At 40.9% G+C, this 25,865-nt stretch overlaps 2 protein-coding genes across 2 annotated transcripts in view; one reads left to right on the plus strand and one right to left on the minus strand.

Annotated features, from left to right (window-relative positions):
* Positions 1–4,579, minus strand: part of EAF1 (ELL associated factor 1) — a 22,211-nt gene extending 17,632 nt beyond the window's left edge. The window contains exons 1-2 of the mRNA XM_003207216.5: positions 4,444–4,579; positions 1,094–1,188 (exon numbers count right to left, since the gene is read on the minus strand). Coding sequence (XP_003207264.1) covers positions 1,094–1,188; positions 4,444–4,546 — 198 coding nt within the window. The 5' untranslated portion in view covers positions 4,547–4,579. The remainder of the gene's footprint in view (positions 1–1,093; positions 1,189–4,443) is intronic.
* On the plus strand, positions 4,536–12,212 carry METTL6 (methyltransferase 6, tRNA N3-cytidine). Its single transcript, XM_085226443.1, has 6 exons — positions 4,536–4,675; positions 6,004–6,392; positions 7,028–7,162; positions 7,486–7,656; positions 9,015–9,156; positions 11,747–12,212. Exons 2-6 carry the CDS (start codon positions 6,111–6,113, stop codon positions 11,893–11,895), a joined length of 879 nt encoding a protein of 292 aa, XP_085082569.1. The 5' UTR covers positions 4,536–4,675; positions 6,004–6,110; the 3' UTR covers positions 11,896–12,212.
* The last annotated feature ends 13,653 nt before the right edge of the window (positions 12,213–25,865 follow it).

Consider the following 25,865-nt stretch of genomic DNA (forward strand, 5'->3'; position numbering starts at 1 on the left):
TCAGAACAAAGATTTGGAAAGGGGCATTACAAGTGATGTTGTTCAATACAAAATCTGAATGAACAGCACAGTTGCCAGACAATCAAAGATAAATACCATAGCTATTAATCACATCGTTGCCTGCTCCCAAGCAGCACTACTGCGCTCACCACTTCTGTAGACAAACGAAAGCAGGCAAACTTCATAACGTGACCAAAGCCAGATAAAAAGCAGGCTAAAGCCTTATTCAGCAAGAATAATTATCACAATACCAACAGCTACTGATTAAAAATACCAAGGTGCTAGAATTAACAGTCCCACAAGAGTCCGAGATGTGGCTTCCAAAGTGACTGCTGCTGCCCTGCAATCACTGAACTTATCTGTATCTGTGAATTTTGTTTATTAGCTTGACACGTAGCATTATTTTCAGCTAATAAACAAATCCAGTTCCAGCATGCAAGTGTTTCTTTTGTTTTTGTTTTGTTTTGGTAAGGCAACCACAGAACTTTCAACTACAAAACAGCTGCATCTCTAAACAGTTTTAACACTTGTTTTATTACTGTTTGACCATCATCCTCATCAAGTAGATATTTATGGCATAATTTAAGGAGGAAGTGAAGGGAAACTGCTTTATTGTTGCTCACTAGAAAACTCCCCCCTGTTCTCATTGATAAAGCTAAAGGCAGGGTACCATCTGTGCTATCTGTGTGTGTTGGAAATAAACAAGCCTACAGGCCCAGCTTCAGCTTCTGAACAGCACATCCTGACTAGACCCACAGTTATTCTGCTTCTATTCCTTACGTTGTAGCACTAAAAATGGAGGGAAATCAGGTAGAGAGCTTTAGCTAAAAGAAGTCGTTGTCCCTTTATACAAGTAACAGTAAGAAGGAAGGAATCAAAAGAACCAGCCGAAGCCCTACAAATAAGACTCTTAACACAGACTCAATTGCACGGTCCTCTCTTCGCATAACATGCTGCAACTCAGGCTGCTCAAACACTGAGCCCACCTCTTCCTACAAGAGACTGAAGTAAAAAATAACATACAGGGCAGAATGGAATTACATTGCAAATTTGCAATTACATTCACGTTCAATACCACAGTCAGCATTCTTACCGGAATATGTGGCAAAGTGATTGTTACATCATCTCCTTTACCCACTTGGATCTCCCCTTCACAAGACGTATCAATCGATGCCGGCTTAAAATCATCTAGGGAGGAAAACAATTGTGATTATGACTCTGGGAATCTTCAGAATTGGAGCCTTTAGAATTCTCCTCTGCAAAAAGGCACCACACAGTCATTGTGGCTACAGGAAATGCTAAAATACATAATGGCTTGCACCAAGGGTGGAACAGTACACTGGTACAACCTTGTTCATAATCATAGCCCCTGCCACCTGATGACAACAGATGTAAAATTCTCCTTTTAAAATGGAAGTAAATTACCAGACTGTATCTGAAAGACCAAAAGCAGGCTCCTCCTGATGTTTGATGTTGCATACAGCTGTAAAACTGTATCACGTGTCCTACAGGAATATCAGGTCCCAGATCCGGGACTCTGTGACTCCTGCCACCTCCAAACCTGAGGACTTCATCTATATCAAAGGCTAATTGAGTGAGACCAGCTCATTTAACCTCACTGATGTTTCTGACTACTAACAGACATCTTGCCTTTGCAACACCTACTTGAGAGGACACCTTGGCTCCCATCTATGGGGAAAAAAGGAGGTGCTGGTGTTATTTCACCAGGCTCCACACAAGGCCAAAGCTGCTGTAGATGGAGAACAGAGAGCATAAGTGAGGTCAGACACTGCTGCTGCTCTAAACAAAGCCCCACTTTAAATAATTTCTGCAGCATTGTATGGAATGCTTTCTCCCCCAAGTAATGCATTTGTGTTTAGCATATTTATTTGAACTAAGAACATTTTAACTTCAAAGTATTTCCCCCTCTGTAATTCTGTCATGCTGATGAGCCATGAAAACCTGTAACATTGTGACAGAGGATTTAGACAAAATGAAATAAGATCAGACAGCTAAGTATTTCTTTTAAAAAGGCATCCATTCGATTCTAGCATCTCTGGATATGAAGAGGTGCAGCTACATTTGCAACCAAGACTTTTAATTATTGCATTAGTTAAGACATTAATATCTTAGAAAAACTAAATTTCAATTCCACTATGAAAAGCACATTTGCCTGGGAAAGAAAACAGCTTGTAATAAATTCTCATTAAGGGGACGTTAATGTCTAATTGAGTTTTACTTTGACAGCACAACAAGCAGAATCAGGCACACTTGACTTAATCCTCATGCCTTAACTGCCAGACCAAATCACATCTTTCATTTTCATCTGCACAATCTATTTCTAGCTATTGTTTCCCACCTACTTTATGTGCAAGCTTGCTAAATAAAACAAAACAGCTGTAGATGAGCTGGCGTCTTTGCCAAAAAGGGATCAAGAGTTTCAATGGCACAGTCGCTAAATGAAAAAACACAGCACTATCATGCTCCTTTCTTAGGTATCAGTAAAATACACTTACTCTAAGCAAGCACACAACAAATTGCTTTCATTCAGAAAGCTCATTAGGCATGCATGCTCGGCTAGTTTTGCTGTAGATGGAGTGCACATATGCCTTTTCAGCTGTAAAACCCAATCCTTTTTCCAAAAGTCAAATATTTTTAGATGTGTCTCCAAACCCAGTTTTTCAGTACAGAATTTCATAAACATCACAGAAAACAGTAAAGTATTTTAAGGAGGCAGAGACAAATCCAGCCTGCAAAATCCTCTTACTGCAGTTTGCATGAAGAGGATTACAGGGATGATATAATGCTCAGTTCCCAGACAGATCACTCAAGATCAACCATTAGGAAAAAGAAACTCAAAAGAGATCTCACTTGAATGTCACCAACTAAAAATACAGCACATTAAAAGCTCTTCTCAAATAAAAAACACACTCTTTCAATTGTAGCCTGAAGTGCTTTGGCTCTGCAACCCCTAGAGAACTTGATTATGAAAGCACTTTACATTCTAGAAATACACTGCATTGCTATCTGGATACAGCTTGGGTTTAATTCACCCACTATCAGACGGCATCCTCATTCCTTTGATGGTCGGGCTATTTTAAATCTTTGATTTATAAATGGGGATTTGCTGGTGCAGCAGAGCTGGCTAGAAGCATCCAGTGCTATGTGTAAACAGTTAAATACACTAAACGTATGGTACGGCATTCTTCAACATGGTGGAATTATGTATGATCAGAAGGGGGAACCACACAAAATTTAAGCAGACACAGGCTTTTGTTTGGGGAAATGGCTTTGCTTCAAGCGCTGATCATCTTCTTGAGGAACAGCTCAACCTAGAAAGTTGTTCCCTCAGTTCTCGCTCAGACCTCACCAAATTACACACTCACAGCCACGAGACTGCACTCCCAGAACTACACATCACGTAACAAAAATCTCTATTATTAAGCGTACAAATTCCCCACTCAATCACAAAGTGACCAAAATACAACTTCAACATTATTCTCATTTACTGCTGGTGATTAACTACTCATTTTAAGCCCTGGGCCTGTTTACAGAATTACAGAATCATATGGGTCAGAAGGGACCTCTGGAGATGACCAAGCCCAACTCCCTGCTAAAGCAGGTTTCCCCACAGTAGGCTGCAAGGATGAAGTAGCAGTTCCCTGGGGATGATTAAGAGATGAAATAGCAATTTCTTGCCAACATAATTCCATCAGAGGAATGCAGTGAACTCTTTCCTCTCCAAAACCATCTCCTTAACATGAAACAAAACGCTCCCAATGTTATGGGAGAACAGTTGGAGTGATCTCTATCGACTTCAAAAATGGCAGATTGTTCCAGTTATTCTAAAACTGTTAATGCTGGAGACTATGCCTCAACATTTCTCTTACTCTTCAGAGTTACCACATATGTGGCAACACCGTGTGAGCCTGAGTCACTTCTCCCCACTTCCCCGGAAAGTGACTTACTACCTAGATCATTAGAGGAGGGGTCGTGGGGTCACGACAGCAACCACCTCCATTCAAACTTTAAATTCAAACTGCGGCTCCTTGAGCCGGGCCCGCGGTGCCATTAGGGAGAAGAATAAAGGAACACAAGAGCAAGCCGTCCACTCACGGTGGATCCAAGGAAAACTTCAGAGAGCATTCAATCACGCCAGCTTCACCCCACTGCCTGCTGAGACCCCGGGTGGGACGGGGTGGACGCTGACGGGGGAAATGGGCGCGGAGAGAAGGGAGAAGGACGAGCCGGCGGGAGGCAGAGCCGCAGCGAGCGAGGAGCGACAGCGGGGAGGGATCCCAGGAGAGCGGCGGGGCACCGCGCTGCCCACAGCCCAGCGCAACCCGGCGGGAAGGGGCTGAGGGCAGGGGGCACGTCCGCGGGAGGGGCGGGAGGAAAGACGCGGCCGGGCTAAGCGGGAGGAGAAAGGAGGGCGGTGCTCACAGCGGATGGTGTGGAAGGAGGCCTTGGGCCGCCGCTCGAAGCTCTCGCCCAGCTGCAGCGGATGATCCTCCTTGTCCAGCAGCGGGTTCGCCGAGCCGTTCATGGCCCCGCACCCGCCCGTCCCGTCCCGGCCGGTCCCTTCCTTTCCTCCGCCCGCCGTGTGCGCTGCCGCCCCGCGCCCTTCCGGGCGCCGAGTGCAGCCGGGAAAGCGCTCCGGGGCCGGCGGCGGCGGGTGCGGAGCGAGGGGCCCGGGGCCGAGCGGGGCTGCGGGCCCCCGGGGAGGGGGAGAGGGACCGGGGGAGGGTCCGCCGCGCTCTCCGCCCTCGGGAGGGCAGGGCGGAGCGGGGCGCGGGGTAACGCGCCTCAGGAGCTGCCGCCAGCCTGGGCCGCGCCGGGCAGCGCTGTGCGGGTGTGGGCTGGGTGCGCGCGAGGCTGCTGGAGGAAGGCTGGGCGTCTGAGTGCTGTGAGACTGGACAGGGTTCTGACGGCTCTTTGTTTCCTTTGCCCGTGTTTGTAGTTCGTGCTTGTGTTTGTGTGGTTCTGTTCGTATCACAGATGATAAAATGTCTAAATGAAGCGTTCCTTTATTTATTTATGTATTTATTTTGCTTTAAGTTAGGCACCGCTGCTTCGTTCTCACTTCCATTTTGGAACATGGATGCTCGTTCCTGCCTAGGGTTGCTTGCATTCATATCTGACACGCTTGTGTCGCCTGCACTTCCCTGGCCATGCTGGATTTAATTCAGTGTGCCGACCTGGGTCTGGATGTTTGCAGAACTAGATTAACTTTTTTGGGATTGGATTTTGGATTCTTGGGTGGAGCTGTGTGGAGCCAGGAGTTGGACGCAGTGATCCTTATGAGTCCTTCCAACTCGGGATATTCTGTGATCAGGGGTAGGGTCTGGATCCCTCCTCAGCCTCCACAGAGCCCTCTTCATTGCTCCATTTTTCTTAAATCCTGGGGGGAAAACAAAACAAAACAAAAAACAAATTGTGATGGTTAAAAGGGTTATGAATACTTGGGAAGAAGCAGGGAAGGAGTGCTCACACAGGCTGGCTGCAGGCATTCTCATCACCATACTGGTTTTGCTCTGTTGCCCACGTGACTTGGTGCTATAAATGCTGATGTTTCTCTCACTGAGGTGAGAAGAGGAAGGAGAAATGCTAACGCAAGCACAAATTGTTTTACCATCTTGAATGAGACTGTCACCTGTTTATGACTACATTTGTCTTAGGTGTTGCTAACTGGAGTTCTCAAGAACCAAAGCTTTCCTTTTAAGTCAGTTTTAGTGCAAGAAGTTTATAGCTATGCCATCTTTCTCCTGGAAGGTGGGTTTCTACAATGCAAAAAGAAGACCAGTAGAATCTTTTAAGTGTCTTCTTTAGTTCTTACATCAATGGGATTTCATACTCAGTGTTAGCTTGCGTGGAAGAGTTCTGAAATTAAGAGAAGTCAGATGGCTTTGCAGTTTGTCAGGTACGATAGATTACCATAAAGCCCTAATCAATATGCATTGTGACTTTTCCTGTTTTTTTTTTTCTTTTTTTTTTTTTCCCCAGTTGCTTTTAGGTATTTAGGAATTTTACCTAAGTTAAGAAATGTACACTGAAGAAAAGAAAATCACCCTCAGGTCTTCAGTGTTTATATCTGTGTGAAAGATTCTAGGATGTTCCATGAAAACACATCAGCAGATTGCTTAACTACAGTAACAACATCTACTGAAGATGGTGCTTTCCAAACAAAAGGCCGTAATACAAGACTCCTTAGCCCAGAAGAAGCAGAGAGACTGGCAAAAGATCGGGTTTTGGTGTCTGACTTCAAACAGCTGAAACTGGAAAAAGAGGCACAGAAGAACTGGGATCTTTTTTACAAGAGAAACAGCACCAACTTCTTCAAAGACAGACACTGGACAACCAGAGAGTTTCAAGAATTAAAAGCATGTCGGGAGGTGAGTTCTATGCACTTCCTCTGTAACTGATGGGATTGATTGTTTTCAAATGATTTAATACTACTTCTAATTAAACCATGAATTTGGGAGCACTAACATGTTATGTGTCCAGTGCTCTGTGCAGTCCCTCTCAATACCAAAGATACCACCTCAGAAACAGGTGCATCAGGTCAATTTAAAATTGGATACTGAGAATGAAATCTAGAACATTTTTTTCTGTGTCCTAAATAGACTGTGATGTTTGAAGTTGGAGCACTTCAAAACACAGCTTTAAGGAAAAGCACCCAGAATTACAGGCTAATTGCAGAACATCGATGAGAGGAATAGTTATTTGCATCTGTTGTTCCTTATATCTGAATGAGATAAGACAGAAATGGTACAACAATCTGTTTAGTCATCTACTCCTCAAGTAATTGAGAAATATTAATGCATTCTAAAAAGATGTGTACTTTGACAAAAATCAAGATTCTTCTTCTGTAGTGTCAAGGTTATTCAATGGATAGCTACTTTAATTTCTGAATCAATAGTAATTAAGCTTGATTATTGCTTTTTATATACTGATTGAACAGTGTTTCTGCTGATATCACGAGGAAAACAAAAATGATGTGTTTTTTCTTGGCTTTCTTCCACCTCAGTTTGCAGACCAGAAACTGACCATTTTGGAAGCGGGCTGTGGGGTTGGAAACTGCTTATTTCCACTCTTAGAAGAGGATCTGAATATTTTTGCATATGCCTGTGATTTCTCTCCTAGAGCTGTTGAATATGTGAAGGTTGGTGTGATATTTGGAACTTCTTTTAGTGTATTCTTAGAAACTTACACAATTACAAGTTATGGGCTTCCCTTGCCTGTTTATATGAAGAGTAGAACAGAATTGTTTGACCTACGTTTTTCCATGTTGACCTGTAGTATTACGGTCATATATATAAATGAATGTGCTGAAGACTCTGTTTCTTGGGAGCAGTACTATGTTTCTGGCTGTATGGTACCAGCAAAATTTCCCAGGGATGGAAGCTTCCCTTGCTTTTTGTTATTTACTTTTTTGATGTAGTGCTGCTAATTTTCAGTGAAAGCGTGCTCTTTTTGTTCCTGCAGAAAAATGCCTTATATAGTACTGAAAGGTGCAAAGTGTTCCAGTGTGATCTTACCAAAGATGATCTTCTAGAAAATATACCAGCAGATTCTGTGGATGTCGTCACCCTTATATTTGTGCTTTCTGCCATTCATCCTGACAAAATGCATCTTGTCTTGAAGAACATTTACAAGGTAGTCCTTTAACACTTTATTTTACAGTCTTTAAAGCACTTGTATTCTCCTTAGCTTGAAAGTACAATTTTATTCTGAATCCTGGTCTAGTGTATGTTATGAACACAAGAAAATGGTATCTTGCAGCTGTGAGTTTGGGTTTGATGTTGTCTGATACAAGTAATGTTCATGGGTTGCTGAAATGTTTGGTGATGAGGTATAGATGATAGCAAACTAACTGACTTCCAGAATGTGGTAAAACTTGCAGTTAGGATGTTATTGTTATTACTAAACCCGCTTGACCTGCAATGATTTAGAAATGGAGTGCTTGGAGATTAACATTAATGTAGAGAAACTCAGCACCCTGGGCTGCCTGTGTGGGCTGATAGGTAAAGATAGACCCATCCAGAGGGCAGTTCTAAACAATCACAATTCAAATGGTTTTATGTTCCTAAGATGATCTCAAGTCATACATTGACTGTGGAGTTTCATAGTCAACATGTGTATTTTTTTTAATATGAATGTATGTCTGCCTTTGGGCTTTTACATTATCAGATATCCTGCTCCTTTTGTTATCAGTTAGAAAAAGGAATGTTTGATTTTCTTTCTATGTACCTCCCGCTATTTTCTAAAGTTGAGATTGGTTCGTAGCTCGTGCACCTGAAAAGGCTAATTACTGTTTTCTGTATGGAAATGTCTGGCTCATTTAACTCACTTGTAGGTTTCTGTATGAATTTGCAAGTTGCAAATATTCACTTTCTCCTCCAACAAATACAGCTGGTATTGCTGAGGTAGAAAGGTTGCATGTATCAAATATCACAAGTCAGAAAGGGTAGTGAATGTACATTTCTAAACTCTTTATTGCTTGATTCTTTTATCAAAGAGCAATTTAAACAAAACAAAAAAAAAAACGAACACCTAACCTGCAACCCATTTTCCTAAAATTGTTCTTTTTTTTTTCCTTATATTGCACTTTTTTTCCTTCTTGCATTAAAAAAGTTGTGGTTTTCTATATTTTATTTAGCAGAATTGTGTGCTAGATGGTACCTAGCCAGCAAACAAAGCGCCATGTTAGGACTTCATTTTTATTGTTACAGTGTATACATTTTTCTTTCCTCTGTGTTTGAAGAGTGTTGCAGAAAGCTTATTTAATTGTTCAGATATCTTAAGGCAATTCATATTGTAGTGTTCATGGGAAGGAATTCTTTTAAAAGCTAGCAATTCAATTTGTATACAACACTTTTGTTGCATGAGGAATGAATTCAGAATATATATTGCTTGTGTATGGAGTGTGTTAGCATATGTCTTAATAACGTGTGTCTAAGCATGTACACACAAATCCATCTACCTTATTAAAGCATATATGTTTTACATGACAGATATTAAAACCAGGCAAGTGTGTCTTGTTCAGAGACTATGGACTGTATGATCATGCGATGCTCAGGTTTAAATCTGGCAGCAAACTTGGAGAAAACTTCTATGTTAGACAAGATGGGACAAGATCATATTTTTTTACTACAGGTAAGATGCTTTCTTTTCTGTGATCTTCAACTTAAGTTTGATTCAGAGAATTGGTAACATGCCCACAGGAGTTTTGTTTTTGCACAGGTGACTGTCAAATGGTCGTGTACTTCATTTGTCTTCTCTTTTTGTTACTATTTATGGGAGGCTGTTTATTGGATCGACAGGACTTTATGGAGCTGTTACTTCTTTACAAGCTTCATGTGTATTCTATCATGCAACAAGAGCAGAAGTTTCTAAATTTGCTAGATTTCATTCAGATATGCTGTATAAATGAAAAAGAACAAAGTTCAGTAAAAGTTCAATAAAAAATATTTGTGACACAGTTTTGTTGAAGTTATTTCTGGTTATTTGTGAGGTTATTCTTGGTGTGGAAGATGAAGTCTGCCAATAAAGTGTACAGTTTGTAGAGCAGAAACATGACCGAAGGGCTGAGAAGCTTGTACCCAGATCCTATGGAAGTATCTGTGGTCACTGTCCTCTCTTCCTTCATGAAGATGAGGCAAAATAATGTTTCCATGTGATATAGTATTTTAACAGCTTTTCATTCAGTGCTCTGAATGCTTTATGAAGGATGGTAATTACTGCAGGTTATTGGCTGCTAAATCGAAGCACAGAGACATGAAGGAATTTGTTAAGACTCTCAATATGAACTGGGTTTATAGCTCATCTCTTAACTCCCAATTCTTCATGCTAAACTTTAGTGGACCGTTTCTTCTCCCTATCAAATGTAGGCATTGTGAAATGAAAGCTCTGTGTTTATTTCTGTGGGCTCTTTGTTCCTAGTATGAAGCAAAATATAGCCACTGAAGAGGCCAATTTAAAGCCAAGCAAATGTTCAAATTTTATGACATAATGTATTACCTAATTGCTTCTGATATATAAAAAACATTAATCATGTCTGAGATTTTTCTGTTTTTCACAGGACTATGATGAAATCCTAGATAATGCAGGCTATTCTACAGCTTCATTAAAGCATTTCCAGAGCTGTTATTTACTGAGTGATTTTTAGTTCCACTTTAACAAATTAGCTCTAAAAAAGAGAATGAGTGCTAAAGGGACCAAATAAGAAACTGGCCTATCTATGTAAATTTAAATCCCATTTTTATTGTGTGTTAGAATTGTTTCTGAATGAGAAATTTTGTGCTAGTGTGAATGTGTGCTCTGGGGGAATAATTGTGATAGGGAGAGTGAAGAAGGAGGAAGGAAAAAAGTGAACTGATCTTACATTGGTTATGTAGCTGTTGTTGTGCCTTGAGACTATCTGTGACTGTCTCACAGACCGCCTCTGCTCCAGCTTCTTATTAATTCTGATTGCATTCATCTTACTAATTTGAATGTAAATATTGGTTAATACTTGAGAATTCCTTTGTTACTAGAAATGTGACTCCATCATTCTTGTACAGTTGGCAACCAGTCCTATTTTTTTAATTTAGCAGAGGCACTATTCTGCTACATCAAGTCATTACTGCATAGAATGATTTGAACAGTGCCCATGTAGTGTATCTGTCCTCAGATAATGACACTGATGCTCCATGGCAATGAATCCATTCTTCCACTCTTAGAAATAATCTTAAATTTGGGGAGGAGTAAATATTTCTAATTCTGATTTTGTTCAATTTACTCATATGAAATTTCAGTTGATGCACAAGTGCTATTTATTAGTATTTCATTAATGAGGATTCTCCATTTTAATTGAACACACACTGTTTATGGCCAGTCCATGTGTTTCCTGTTGGGTTTATGATGACATAAGCCTGCCTTACTGCTGAAATTTGTGGTCCCTTTTACCCTTCTCAACATATCACCTCTTCTACCTCTTCTAGTTCTGGTGCTCCTAAGCCACATGAGCAAAAGTTCAGTATGGCTTAAATTTCCAGAGGAATCACACCTGAAGCAAGGGTGGGAAAAGAAGGATATTGAGTTGTAGCTAATATGACAAGTCAATAGTGTGGGCAGCCCTCTCTGTTGCATAGATCACCTTGTCTGTGAGGCACTTCTGCCATCCCAAAGGGAGATAAGCTTTGAATTGTGGTCTTTTGTGTTTGAGAAATGTCTTCAGTTTGACTTAATGCAGACTTGGTACCACAATAACCACTTTGCTGTTTTTTTCCTTTTTCTACTGAGCAATGGTTTGTGAAGGTCAAGTAACCTAGGTTTTTTCTCAAGCAGAGATGCATTTTCAAGACTGGATCACTTCTGAAATATTTGAAGTAAGTGCTGTATTCACCTCGTGAAGCCAGCTGTACAACTTGAAAATGCATTGGTGTCAATCATAGGGAGAATTAGAAAGCTCAATAAAAATAAGAGATGTGGCATGTTTTGGAAACTAAACAGTAACTAGCTTAAGTCTCAGTTTTCAGGCTGTTTTGCTTAAGTTGATGTTTCCAAAGGTGTCCTGTATTGATTTTATTCAGTGCAAGTGCAGCAGTCTGCTTGCACAGAACAGCTTGAAATCTAAAGGCACACGTGGTTTTTCCATACTCTAACACATTAGAATGTAAGCTTATAAAAACACTGGCTAGTGCTTTAAAAATAGCAGAAACGTAATTTTTCGTCTAATGTTTTTTTTTTTTTTTTCCACTTCTAGAGTTCTTGTCTCAGCTCTTCAGGGCAGAGGGATATGAGGAAGTGGTCAATGAATACGTGCACCGAGAAACTGTGAATAGAAAAGAAGATTTGCGTGTTCCAAGAGTTTTTCTTCAAAGCAAATTTCAAAAGCCTTTCAGTAAGACATAAGTTCTTTCTGATTAGCAATAGTATCAGTGATAGCACATAGTGTTTCCTTGTGGGTGTTCATCTGTTTGGTAATCCATAAATGGCTGCATCCGCTTGGTTTTCATCCTCAGATATGAAATATGAATGTTAATTCTAATTAAAACTTTAAGATGGTTTTGCAAAGCAGGAAACTTGATGAGTACCTGTATTCCTGTTTTTAAAGTAAATCCTCTGCAGCACTGCCAGGTGAAACTGATTTTAAAAATGTTTGTTCTAGTTTTTCTTATTAACTGGCGCAATCACTATTTCCAATTTTATTAAAAATTATTTTTAAATAAGCATTCTTTTTCTATCACTTGTTTATGATGACGTCTTAATATTACAGTATTTCATCTTTCCATTTCTCCTATGAAGTAAGGTTGAGGGAACTGGAATTGTTTAGCTTGGAGAAGAGAAGGCTCTGGGGGGACCTCATTGTAGCCTTCCAATACTTGAAGGGAGAGTATAAACAGGAGAGGGAACAGCTGTTTACAAGGGTGGATAGTGATAGGAAAAGGGGGAATGGTTTTAAACTGAGATGGGAGGTTTAGGTTAGGTATTAGGAGGAAGTTTTTCACTCAGGGTGGTGATGCACTGGAACAGGTTGCCCAAGGAGGTTGTGGATGCCCCATCCCTGGAGGCATTCAAGGTTGGATGTGGCTCTGGGCAGCTTGGTCTAGTGATTGACCACCAAGGCAGTTGAAACTAGATGATCTTTATGGTCCTTTTCAACCCAGGTCATTCATGATCTTCTTTCAGCATTTGTAGGGCTTCTGAGTATGATTTCTCAGGTGCAAGAATGAAATGGACTCAGTGAGGGATACTTTTAAGTTGCTTCAGTATTTTAATCTTTTTAATGTACTCAGCATTTTGCTATTTTATATGAACGTATGTAAACATATGTTCCTAATTTTATACTTGAAGGAAATTGTTAAAGAAACAATTTTTCTTTATCCCTAATTAATTTCATATGTTCTTCCTTTGCTGAGCCAAAGCAGTCAAGGTTTTGCAATTCAGTTTCCCCTTTGGAACGAAAATTTGTAAGCTAGAAGTACTTTATTTTACATTAAGTATATTCCGCTTCTCCTTTCCTGAGCAGAGGTCTTAACTCTTCTCTGTCACTCTCAGAAAAGTGTTGGTCTTTGCTTTTTCTGTCACTAACAGGGATGCTGATGTTATGCCTCAGTCTGTCAGAGTCCTGACTGCTTGAAGGGAATTTTTCTTTTCCCTTTGATGGCCCTGGCTCCTTGTAATGCAGAGCCACTTGTTCTTGGATGATATCTGAAAAACATGTCTGCATCTTTAATCTGCATTTTGACCAGCTACTCTGCAGCAGGGGAAGTATCTGGTGACTTGTGCAATTGGCAGCAGTGGTAATGTAATGCACACAAGTTGCAAGAAGGGAAATTTCAGAGAGATACTATCTTTTCGGGTGGTTTGTTTTGTTGTTTTTTTTTTTGTTTTTTTTTTTTTTGCTGGGAGGAGTGGGGAAGATGTGTGCAGGCAGATGTTGGGACAGGGCCAGAGAGGCGTGGAGCCTCCTTACTTGGGAATACACAGAAGTTGACTGGGCAAGGCCTTGAGCAACCTGCTTGAGAATGGCTCTAAGCAGGGATTTGATCTCTTGTGGCATAAATTACTCAGGTTGTTGCTCCACTCAACTCATGTGTTATTAGATGACACATGCATCTGATACAGATCAAAGGTGTTTGTTTATCTTTGACAACTATGCAATGTGTGATACTGAATTTTTTTTTTCAGCACTTACACTGACTCTGTAGGCATGGAGGAAAAGAAGTGATATCTTTTTCAGTGTAAGGCCTATTGCTGTTACAAAGTTAACCAGTCAGATTTTTTGAACAAATGTGAGCTGGTCAGAGGTCTTATACAGTTGAGATGATTGTAAATAGATTTTCAGGAGATCATTGCTTTGTTTCAGGGCTTTACAGCTTTTTTTTGTTTGTTTTGGTTTCTTTTTCTTCTTTTTTTTTTTTTTTTTTTTTTTTTTTTGTTATCTGCTAGCATAAGCCCCAAAGCTGGATTTATTGTACAATCAAACTTGGGCCTCAGTGGAAAAAGAGATTAAGCAACACAATTCTTACGACTCTTTGAGGATGGTTATAATATGACATCTCCTTATTTTACGGAGAGTATCATCCTGGGATTTATGTATTACTGATTCCCTGCTGTGCAATCCATTAGCACTTTCTGCTATACAAGTAATAAATGTCTAGTAACATTTACAATAAATGGAAAAAATATTAGAAAGGGATATAACATTTTGATAGCATTATTATAATCTAAGCAATCATCGTTTTGTAGCTTCCCTCAGCAAATGTTAATCTTTGCTACAGCAGCTTTGCTCTGATTGGATGTAGCTCTGTTGGCTTTAGAGCAGTTTGGACTCTGCAACTCCAGGTGTCCTACAGGGCTGGATGCTTGGTCCTTTCAGAGAGATGACACATAAATGAGGCTGAAGGATTGCCTATCATGGTTTCTCATCACTTCAGCATTCCTCAAAATAGGCAAGTATTAAAAAAATATTAGTCAGAAGTTTTCAAGTTTGAGTCAACTCAATAGACTTAGCTGCAGATAGCAATTAACTTCCTTTTTCACTATGAACTAACTAAGCATTTCCTGAACAGCAGTGTACCATTTAGTGGCTGTAGCTTCAGTACTTTAGTACAATTCTTCTGAAGGAACTGTTGTCACTTTTTGTATAGGACACATTCAAAGGAAAGTAGTAGTAGTATTTTTTTGTTCTCATTTAGTCTCAATTCCAGTCAGACCTTGAAAATGAAATTTTTATTACTCTACCATGCTACCCTGCTGGAAAAGCTTTCAGCTATAATGGTCATAACACAGAGGTGGTTTTGAGATGACTGGTCTCTATACCTCTGCTTCAGTGCACTCCAAATCATTGCAAGCATTTTTAACTGTGGTAAAGTTTGAGGAAGTTGAGGGAGCTTTAAGAAGTCATCACATGAGATGTGATAACTGATGGGATGCATGTGTCTGCTGTTGTGCTGAAAAAAGCACTATGCACTGACCCCTTCAGCCTTTACCAAGCCTATGCAAGCTCACCAGAGACAGTCAATAAGGACAGATGTACCTGGAATAGTCTCAAAATTTTCCTGCAGTTATGGAATCCTAAACATCACTCTCCTCTGTGGGATTCTCCAGTCCTCTACTGGAATTGAACAGCATGTGTTAAGAGAATTTATTAGAACAAAGGCAGATGGTGAGCTTTTACTGTGGGGAGGCACACAGATACATTGCTTGCACAGATAAAAGCTACTAGCCAGGTAAGATGATTCATTAGAGAACTCTTTTCCTACTTCCAACATTCATTGTGTTTGCACTGAGGAGAATACGCTACTGCTGTGAAATTGAGGAACGTAAGGGCATGAGGAAAGTGCATGTGATTTTTTTGAAAAGACTCTTGATCTTGTGCGCCTCTACATAAATGATCCTAGGTTAGGAACATCTACCCTTCTGTAAGTCATAAGTCTCATCTTAAGAAAATTTGATTTGATTTTGAAGGTCTTTGCCAAAGACACAGGTAAAGCTGAATATGTTGAAAGATTTAGAAAAGCAGCTGTGTGACTGAAAAAATATATCCAGGTTTATTCTTCTGGTTTGACTTCTAAGGTGCTTAATACTTCACAGTCATTTCAGTGCTTTTTCAGAGTTCCTGCCATTCTGTGCTGTGTTATCCTTTGTCAAGCTAAGTGTGCCCTATCAACACCAGCTCAAGTTTACAACATCTGTACTACCTAGTGAACTTGCATCTGAAATAGTGGAGGGTACTCAAAGGAAAATTCACAGAACAGACAAGCCTACCATCTAGGCTCCATTTGGTGTTTTTCTACAATCACCTTCTTTTGACCCCCAACTATCTGTAGTAGATTTCATATACTACATGCCTGTGGGATTGTTGTACAGCTGACACTTAAGGATTTTGTTGCTACTTTTAAAAAATTGTTTTTAATTTTTTTTTCTAGCTTTAGCTTCAGGTTTCTATGTGAAAGGTGAAATTTCTGTCATCTAACACAGGCCTTTTAAATATACCAGATTCTGATGCTGTTATGTTAGAACCATATTATTCAAAGGAAGGAGAAAAGAGAGCTGTTTCCTGTGCTAATACAATAGAGCATGGTTGTCCAACCCTTTGGCTTGCCTGGGCCACACTGAGTGAACAGGAATTGTCTTGGGCCCTTGAAGCAAAAATGCTGTCATGGCTTGGACCTGTGATTGAGCACCTGGTGGAAAGGCAGGGCCAACCCAGAGGAGCTCAGGTGCCAGCAATGCACATGAATGACCAGAACAGGTGGAGCCAGGATTCACCCCTTCCTAAACCTCATTTAAGGGTTGGCAGTGTAGGCAAAAGAGACTTCTGCGTATCTGAGGCCTTTTGAAGGTAAGTAGCTTTTATTTATTTATTTATTTATTTATTATTTTTGTGTCTATTGCTGTTGCATTTGAGTGAATCCTCACTTACTGTGGCCTAGGATTTTGCTGCTCTGCTATCACTGTTGTACTTTCCATCATGTTACGCTTGGTGACTGAGGTAGATGTGACAGCGGTGCATGAATTTAGTATGGATTATCTTGAAAGCATAATGCATTGGTTGGTTTCTGGGATCCTAGTACCCCAAAGAGGGAGCTCTTGGGGGAAACTCCAGGATTCCTGGGTTCCCTATGGCTGTGTGCTTCATGGGTTATTGAAGAATAACCCATATTATGAAGAATAGGGACTCAATTTTCAGTCAACATAAATACATCACCTGCAAATTTTGAAATGGAATGTACAGAGTTGCAATTAAATATTAGATTCAAAGAAAATTCTAGTCATGCTTTTCTGACCAGAGAGAAACACTCTTCGCAATCACACCTTCATGGCTGCTGTTAGTCAGCATATCAAAACGCATGAAATCACTTGTCGTAGCTTGAGCTTGCCACAATTTAAGATTCATTTTGAATGCTGCTATGATTTGAAACATGGCACAAATGATTCTCACCTTGAAGATGTTGAAAATTACAAAATTTGTCAGTACTGTGCAAGTATTCTGGATATTTCTTCCACCGTGAACATGTTGGCTTATTAAATTGCTTTATAAAATAACACAAGCCCAGGTTTAATAATTAAATACAAAAACCTGAGTATCTGCTTCATAACAAAATACAATTATCTTCACAGACATGCACAGTGTAGGTGGGTTGAAATATTATTGGCAATCACTATGCTACTTGCCAACTGGCACTACACATGTAATGTGCAATACATGTGGGTTTGGATTTGATGGGGGGTGTGTGTGTGTGGTGGTGGTGCTGAAAGGCAGAGTCAGCCCTTCAAGAGGCTGCCCTCCCCTTCCCCCCCTTCCCAGCACCATTAGCACAGCTTGTACTCCTTTTTGATAAATTAAACTTGAAAAAAAGACTGCTCTGCAGACAGAGTCTCATTCTTATCCAACATGGAGCTGGTGCTGCCATGTGCAACTGTCCCTCCATGGAGGGATTTAATAGATGTGTTCATGTGCCACTTGGGGACATGGCTCAGTACATGAGCATCCAACCTTTGGGTTTGTCCAGGCTGCTCTGAGTGAGGAAGAATTGTCGTGAGCTGCATATAAAATATACCATGTAGTTAAAGTATGTAACTAACAAAACTTTGTTTTAGAATATTTTTTTTTATTAAAATAAAGAGCAACAAAAACAAAACAGTGGGTTATTTGACATAGTTTTTGTGACACTAATGTATCAGTCTGGTTTGGTGGCTCTGGCTGCAACTTTCAGTGAGTTCCTAAGGTGTTTATCAGAGATTTTTTTGGTGGTGTTTTACTCTTCCTTTGATTCATCCTTGAAAACAGTCATTTACAAATGTATGTACAGCCAAAAAGTAATGCCATGCATAAGGTGTGATAGCAAAGCAAGGAGTGTATTCCCTCTGGTCAAATGAGGCTTATAAAGGTCTGGTAAAGAAACATGATCAGATTGTTGAGTTGAGTTGATTGCAGCTTTACACATTCCATTTGAAAATTAGTAAGTAATGTATTCATGTCAACTGGGCAAGGAATCACAACTCTGGCAAAAAATTGACAATTTTTTTTCAGTGTTCTTGAAACTTATTCTCAGATTCCTTTTTGAAAACAGACAGCACAGCTGCATATCTTCCACTAGTTACAGGACTGTGTTCAGTCAGCATATCAAAAAGCACACCATTATTTGGCAAAACTTGTGTCAGCACTGTCCTGTGCCCTCCCCATGTCCCAGTGTCAGCCCAGGCAGTGTTGATCACACACTGCTGTGTGGTTGCTCTTGAGCCAGGCCACTTGGTGGGGCAGAGCCACCACCATGATGGCACGGGGTAGGGGGCAGCAAACTTAGTAACAAAACAGTTTGAAGAATATACAAAACTTTTGCAGCTGTCCTTTTCTGAACTACCTTCAGAAAGATTATTCTGAAACCTGTTTATCCTGGAGAACAGTAGATGAGAAGGGATCAGCTGCTATAAATCACTAAATGGTGTGAGTCATGTGGATGGAGCCAGCCTCTTCTCGTTAATGTGTAATGATAGGATAAGGAGTGATGGCCTAAAACTAGAACACAGGAAGTTCCATACAAATGTGAGGAAGGACTTCTTCACATGAGGGTAACAGAACACTGGAACAGTGTGGGGTTGTGGAGTCTCCTTCTCTGGAGATATTCAAGACCCACACAAAATCTTTTTTTTGTGTGACCTGCTACAGGGAACCTGCTTCAGCAGGGGCTTGGACTGGATGATCCCCAGAGGACCCTTCCAACCCCTATGATTCAGTGACCAGCTGACTTCAGTATCTAAATGCTCAATTGGCACTCAGCAGTCTGGAATGCTCTATTATATCCATTAGGACTTGTCCTGGTTTGTCACCTCTTGTCTAGATGAATGTTAAATGCTTACTGTAAGGTGAATATGCAGAGGATACGCAGATATTTTTTTTTCCCCTGCTCTGCTCAGTCAGATACAGTTTGACTGAGCAAAGGAGTGGCATTTAGAATTTTGTTCGCAAGATGGCAGTAGCCACTAACCACAGCACTACCTTACTTTTAACCCTCGTGCTCAGCTGTTGTCTTGGCATTTAATGCAGTGTAGGAAGAGCTGGTAATGGTTATATATGGACTAGACAGCCTGAGTCTTTTATGTGGTTAAGTCATCTTTTTCTCTAATTAAATAGCTCCTGGATCTTCAGGAAGGAAAGCAAAAGGTATTTAAAGAAAACATAGTATTTTAGCAATGCTTGTTATTGAGAAAGAATGTTCTTAGAATGTGAGGGAGGCTAAAGTGAAATACTATCAGCTGGTAATAGCAGCTGGGATTCTAATTATCTCTACCTACGAGGCAGTGATTTGTTGCATTGACAATTTGCAGGTTGTTCCTGTAGAATCTGATTCCTGCTAAACTGTTGCCGTAGAAACTGCAGCAATTTAAGATAACAGCTTTCAAAGCTTTGAAGCGCAGTGCCTTAATGAGATATTTTATCAACTTCTCAAAGATATTGGACAAATCTCTGTATGAATTGTTCCTGTTTTCTTCCTACAGCCACCAGAGCTGAGTAAGGTGCAGGGGACCAGAGAGGTTGTGTCTCTTCCATTATTTACTGTGTTGAACTCCGCTATAGTGTTACTTGCCATTTTGCAGTTTCTGCTACTGTAGTAATCCCTATTTTTGTCTCCAGCAAACCTTCTCACTTAAAAGGAAGCACAGAATAAAATTTCATTTACCTCTTCCTGGCTTTACATCTCATTTTAAACACTGTGTTCAGTGTAATTGCTACTAGGCAGCACAAATAAGCTAATGCTGCCTAACCTACATTTTATGCAACAGTAATTCTTCTGGATATTTAATATCTGAATTATTGTAAACGCTAATCATCTGTCACTGCAGAAACCTAATTGGTTTAAAAACAAAAAAAAGAGAGAAGCAGATTCTCTCTATGCCTTTCTTGGAACATTCATGGGTAGACAGTAATAAGACAAGGGTGAATGGTTTTAAACTAAAAAGGGGAATATTTAGGTTAGATGTCAGGGGAAATTTTTTCACTGAGAGGGTGGTGAGGCAGTGGCACAACTGCCCATAGAAGCTGTGGGCCCCATCCCTGGAGGTTCTCAAGGCTGGGTTGAATGGGGCCCTGGGCAGCCTGATGCACTGACTGATTAAGTGGTTGGCAATCCTGCCCACGCCAGAGGGCTGGAACTACATAATTTTCGAGTTCCCTTCCAACTCGATCCATTCTATGATTCTATGCATGTTCATTATATGTACAGACTGAGAGAGCAGCAGACCAAGAGGTAAAGCCAGCTTTAAAACCAGGGTGCTGGTGTAGTTGGGCTGGTCTTAAGGTATTCATGTTCAGGTTAACTCAAGCTGCTGGAGTGTTACAGAGCTGTAATACTACGGAGCTTCCTTGTTTGGATCAGGCTTGTGTTCAGCCTTGGCATCTCTTCTGGTAGGCTGTGAAGCAGTACCAGAGAAGGGATGCTGAGTTGGATCTGGACTGCGGTGTTCCTGTTGGCAGATTGCTCTTGTCATTGCCTACATCTTGGAGTAGCCAACCTGCAAGACTGAAGGATGAAACCTGCTTTCCCCCGTGCTTGCACCATGCTAGCTACTAAGAGCCAACAGCCATACAGCCCTGCAAGAGTGATTCTAAAGCTGTCCTCTGCCCTTTAATTAACAGGTTGTACCATCCTGGCATATACTCACTGAGGCTGCATCCAAAACAGTTATGGTCAGCACTGGTATCCCAGCCATCCTGGGATACTCCCTGGCACCAGGCAGGGCAGTGGAATGGATGACAATTTGTACCCCAGATGTCCTTTTTCTGATAGTGCTTTGCTCAGATTCCAGCATTACGGTCGTGTTCCTAGTGTGAAACTGGGAACAAAAGGCAACTAACTGGAGGCCTACGGAGTGGTTGCTCTCTCCTCTTTTCACAGAAGTTGGATGGAAGCATGACTGTTCTGTGTTTGCAGCTGCCTCTGAGACTGTGCTGGGGTATTGTACCCTTGAGAAACTGGCAAAAGCAGTTGGAGTTGGATGCAGTGCAGTGGCTCACATTGTTCCAGGCTGAGAAATTTGGGTTCATTCACTTGGTAAAGGTGAATGTGGCCAGGCTTCTTGGCCATGTGTGACTTGTTCAGCAGATGGTACCTGGAGTATAATGGATTAAGAAAATGTTCTGAGTGGGAAAAACGGCACAGTTAAAAATGCAACTGCAGTTGACGTTTTGTGGAAGAAAAGAGGCCAACTGACAGGGTCTTATATGCAGGCTGTGGGTATGGCCAAAACAAAGACAATCTTTTTTTTTTTCTGGCAATAGTCCTGAATCATTTGACATGTCTCAATTTTGAGGCATGCTTCACTCTCCAAGATTGGTTCCAAGGTAGAAACCAAATGAAGATGAGAGGGAAGGATTTTTGTATTTTTAGTGTGGAACCATAGAGTGTCTTAGGTTGGAAGGGACCTAAAAGCCCTCCTGGCTCCAACCCTGCCATGGGCAGGGCTGCTGCCCACCAGCTCAGGCTGCCTGGAGCCCCATCTAACCTGGCCTTGAGTGCTCCAGGGATGGGGCACCATGGCTTCTCTGGCCAGCTGTGCCAGGGCTTCATCACCATCTGAGTAAATAATTTCTTCAAAACTTCTAACCTAAATCTACGTCTCCCCTCTTTTATCTTAAAGCCATTCCCCCTTGTCCTAGCACTATCAGATAGTGTAAAAAGTTGGTTCCCCTTCTGCTTATAAGCTCCCTTCAAGTGCTAGAAGTAGTATGGGAACACAAAATAAAAATAGAAACAGAGAAACCAGTTTTTCCAACTGAGGTAGTTGGTATAGTCCCTGATACATCGATTGGCATCTGAAACAAATCAACCTGAGAAAGATTACGAGATCGCAAAACCAAACAATTATGTAGATCAGTTGTAATTTGCAAGGTGGAGTGAAGTGCCCAGACCAAATTACAAAATATATGAAGGATGAACAATCTTCAACACTGAATACAGTACAAAATTACAAATATTGATCTAATGCAGACAGGTGTGCCAGAACTCAAAACTGGATTCTCATGAAACAAAATGTGGTGAACATTGCAAGCCAAGATAGTGCAGCCTTTAAGAGAATACAAGTATGTTGGTGGGTTGTATCACTTGCTAGTGCCAACAGTGCGTGCAGCATGGACTGCAGAGTGGGGAGCTTCAGAAAGGAAGAAGTAAATAATGCTTCAGCCAAAGCTGTGCAGACTCACCTTTCTAAAACAAATGGAACATTGGAACAGGCTGCCCAGGGAGGTTGTGGAGTTTCCTTCTCTGGAGATATTCAAGACCCACCTGAACACCTAGTTGTGTGACCTGCTGTAGGGAACCTGCTTTGGCAGGGAGATGGACTCAATGATCTCTGGAGGTTCCTTCCAACCCCTCCGATTCTGTGAAATAGGATGTGTTAACAGAGAGTTAGCCTGTGAGACACAGACCAGTATAACATCATAAACAGGAATATCAACATTGAGAGTGTTGATAAGCCAGAAGAGAAACAGATAAAGCCTTAGTGATAATGGTAAGACATATGAAAGGAGTATCTAGATAAACTGTGATTTGGCACTGTTACAGTTTTCTAGGGGATGAGAGGGAGGAGGGCAGTAATTGCTAATGAGTCTGGGACTCACCTAATAGTTGACCTCCTCAAATGGGTATGCCTGCTAGAGAGATGGGGCAAAAAATGATGATAAAAGAATTTGAGAGTGCCTTCATAGGATCAGTCTGTTAAAAAAAAAAAAAAAAAAAAAAAAAAAAAAAAATTAGAATCAGTAAAGATCTCCTCAACCTAGTGCTGAAGTCTGGGTAGGGACCCAGAGAAACTTAAGAATTTTAAAGGGAGCATTTTTCTATGCCCTAGAAGACCTTAAGACATCAAATATTTCTTTGCTTTGTTGCCTCAGCAAAGTTCTGTAAGGCACGCCTTACAGAATGGTGGATGTGTGTATCCAATCCTTCTGCATTCTTGTGGCAATGCTATCTCAGCTTGTAGGTACGCTCTGGGGCTCCTACCTGACAGTGAAGCACTGGAACAGGTTGCTAAGAAAGGTGGTGGGTGCCCTGTCCTTGGAGACGTTTAAGATCAGACTGCATGGGGCTCTAAGCAGCTTGATTACTCTGTAGGTGTCCATGTCCCTGTTCGTTGCAGGGAAGTTGGAGAGATGGCCTTTGGGATCCGTTCCAACTCAAACAATTCTATGATTCAATGCTGGTTCCAAAATGTTGGGATGAGCTCATTATGCACTGTTTTCTACTCTTAAAGTCCTGGTGTTGCCTGGAAAGGAACGTAGCTGCATGGGCAGGGAGTGAAGGCAGAAGGACACCTATAGGTGTTTCCAAGTGACTGTTACAGAATATCCTAGTTCTGATAGCCTCAATTTATCATCTGTGATTTCCTTGCTTTTGACCAATGTCGTTGGAAAATACAAAGGACAACAAATGTTAAGAGTAGCAAAGGTTTATCCTTTATACACCAAGATGACTACTTGGGATGGCTCTGTCCATCACAGACTATTGTGGGATTTATATTTTATTAACTGACATTTATCTCTGAGTGATCAGACCTACGTGGTGTGGGGATGCTGATGAGCACTGGCTATGCACAGCAGGGAAAGGAGTGAACTGCGCTTTTTGGGAGAATCTTTCTCTGGCTCCTTGTTCCTCTGACCAGTGAGTTCACACAGGCTCATATCACTCTTCATGTGTGGAGATGCAGACTATGGCACCCAGCCTCTTCAGCTGTTTGTTCCCACCTCAGCAAGCTACTAGAGATCACAAATTGCATTAACTGATGTGTGAATGTGCATGTAACGCAGCCTGCTTTGCCTACCCAGCCTGCACAGGAATAGAAAACACCTCATTAAATATATGCTGATGTTCTAATTCCTTTCAGCTAACAGGTGCTTGCAGACATCTGTGCAAAGAAAAGCACAGCTCTCTGTAGGGGGAGTGATCACTTCTCAGTTTTGGGTCATGCTCCCTTTAGAAAGTATGGGTGAAAAGAGGAGCAGCCCAGCTGAAGGAAGGAACTGAGAGAACTGCCTTCTCACCAGGGAGAGCAGAGGAGGATCCTGTCTGAATCTGTGGCTCTTGCAAATCAGAGAATAGGTGCATGAGCTGATGGGCTTCTGCTTTTGGAGCTCTGCTGGTTCCAAAAGACATAAATTGTGGAAACTTGTGACTGCCAGAAAATTGTGGGTAAACTAATTATTACCTGCAAAGTTGCTTCAGGTGGAGGTTTGTATTATGACATGAATACAGACAGAAGGCAACAGCAGTACATGACAGCATCAGTGCTGCTACTGGGTGTGTTCTGAGCCGGTTTGCTCTTGCCTAACTGCCTTAAAGCTGGCCAGGATTTCTTGATTTAAGATTTCTGGGCTCCTTTTTTTTTTTTTTTTTTTTTTTTTTTTAATACTATAACACTGATATTCCACCAAACTGTGCCACGTTGAGTGGCTGTCTTTGGCACTCATAGTTTTGAAGCTGTCCTAGATATAATGCACATAAAGCTTATCTTGGATACTGCAGACAAGAGCGTGTGCATTAGCATTTGCAGGATAGGGATCTAAGTCAGTAGGTGCGTTAGAAACACCCAGAAGAGATATCTGCTCATCTCAGAAACCACACAGTGCTGCAAACTTGAAAGCAAACTGTGTGGCACATAAAAGCAGAATCTTTTGAACATCCCTTTTATTTTTACTGCATGTAAAGCAGTGATGAAACCTCTTAACTGCATCTTTTGGAAGAAAAAGTTTAAAAAATCAGATTTTTGTTACTGTCTCTGCATTTATATTTCCCCTTTGCAGGTGTTTCTGTGGTATCCCTGTGCACACTCCCATTGCAACCTTCCATTTCAGTGCTTGAGGCAGGGGTGCAGCAGCGGCATGGCTTTGGGTCAGGCTGCAGCAAGCACCAGCACAGGCATCTCACCTCTGCTTTGAAGCAGGTATTGGGGTTGCTGCAGCCAGCAGCCCCTATTCAAACCATGTGGATTTGTGAAAATATGAATTTAAAATGCCTGGCTGAAAATGTGATTAATAGGGAACTATTTCAGTGTGCTTACTAAATGATTCTGATGTAAAGTATTCTTATAGTTCCTAAAATAGCCTTTCTTTAGATAGCTTAAGACCCCTTCCTGTTCCTGTTCTACTTTTTTTTTTTTTTTTTTTTTTTTTTTTTTTTCAAATAGTTTCTCACTGTTAACCATTGAATAAAGCTTTCTTACAGAAAGTGTTACTGTTTTTCTACTGAGTAGAAGAATCAGTGTTCTTTGTTGCGAAATCAAACTGTAAATAAGTAACTCCTGAAAGCTTAAAGTTTATCTCTTGCATGAGAAAACAAATTCAGGTCAGGAGTCCAATTGCCAAAGTTTTCTCTATGTGTGTTTATATTTAAAGCTTCTGGTTAGGATGTGGAGAAGCAGTGTATGAACCAATAAAAGTCTCAAGGAGAATTCTGAGCTCTGATTTTGGCATTCATCTTCACTGTCCAAGATCCTAAAGTTTTGCTTATTTTCAAGCCAATTATTTGCTTTGCCTGCAGTCAAGTTGTCATAAAACTAGGAAACACATCAGCCACACATCTGTTAAAACAGTCATTCCACCAAAGCCTGATTATGGTGATTTTTTTTTTAAAAATCAGATTATGTAAGTGAATTCTGAGTTATCTGTTCTCATCAAGATAAAAAGCAGCACTCTTTCTGTGGAGGAGTTAATCTGATTATGAGCACTTGGGTACCAATTAGGGACAAACTCTCACTGTAAAAGCACAATGAAGAGGGGGTGGGAGGCTGTGTCTTTAAAGGTAGAAGGGAGCTGGAATAATATCTTTTTCACAGTTGTGTTCTCACCATATGAATCAGAATGTACAGTGACTTGAATGCAG

The sequence above is a fragment of the Meleagris gallopavo genome, chromosome 6, assembly GCF_905368555.1.
Source record: "Meleagris gallopavo chromosome 6, MGAL_WU_HG_1.1, whole genome shotgun sequence".
Taxonomy (NCBI): domain Eukaryota; kingdom Metazoa; phylum Chordata; class Aves; order Galliformes; family Phasianidae; genus Meleagris; species Meleagris gallopavo.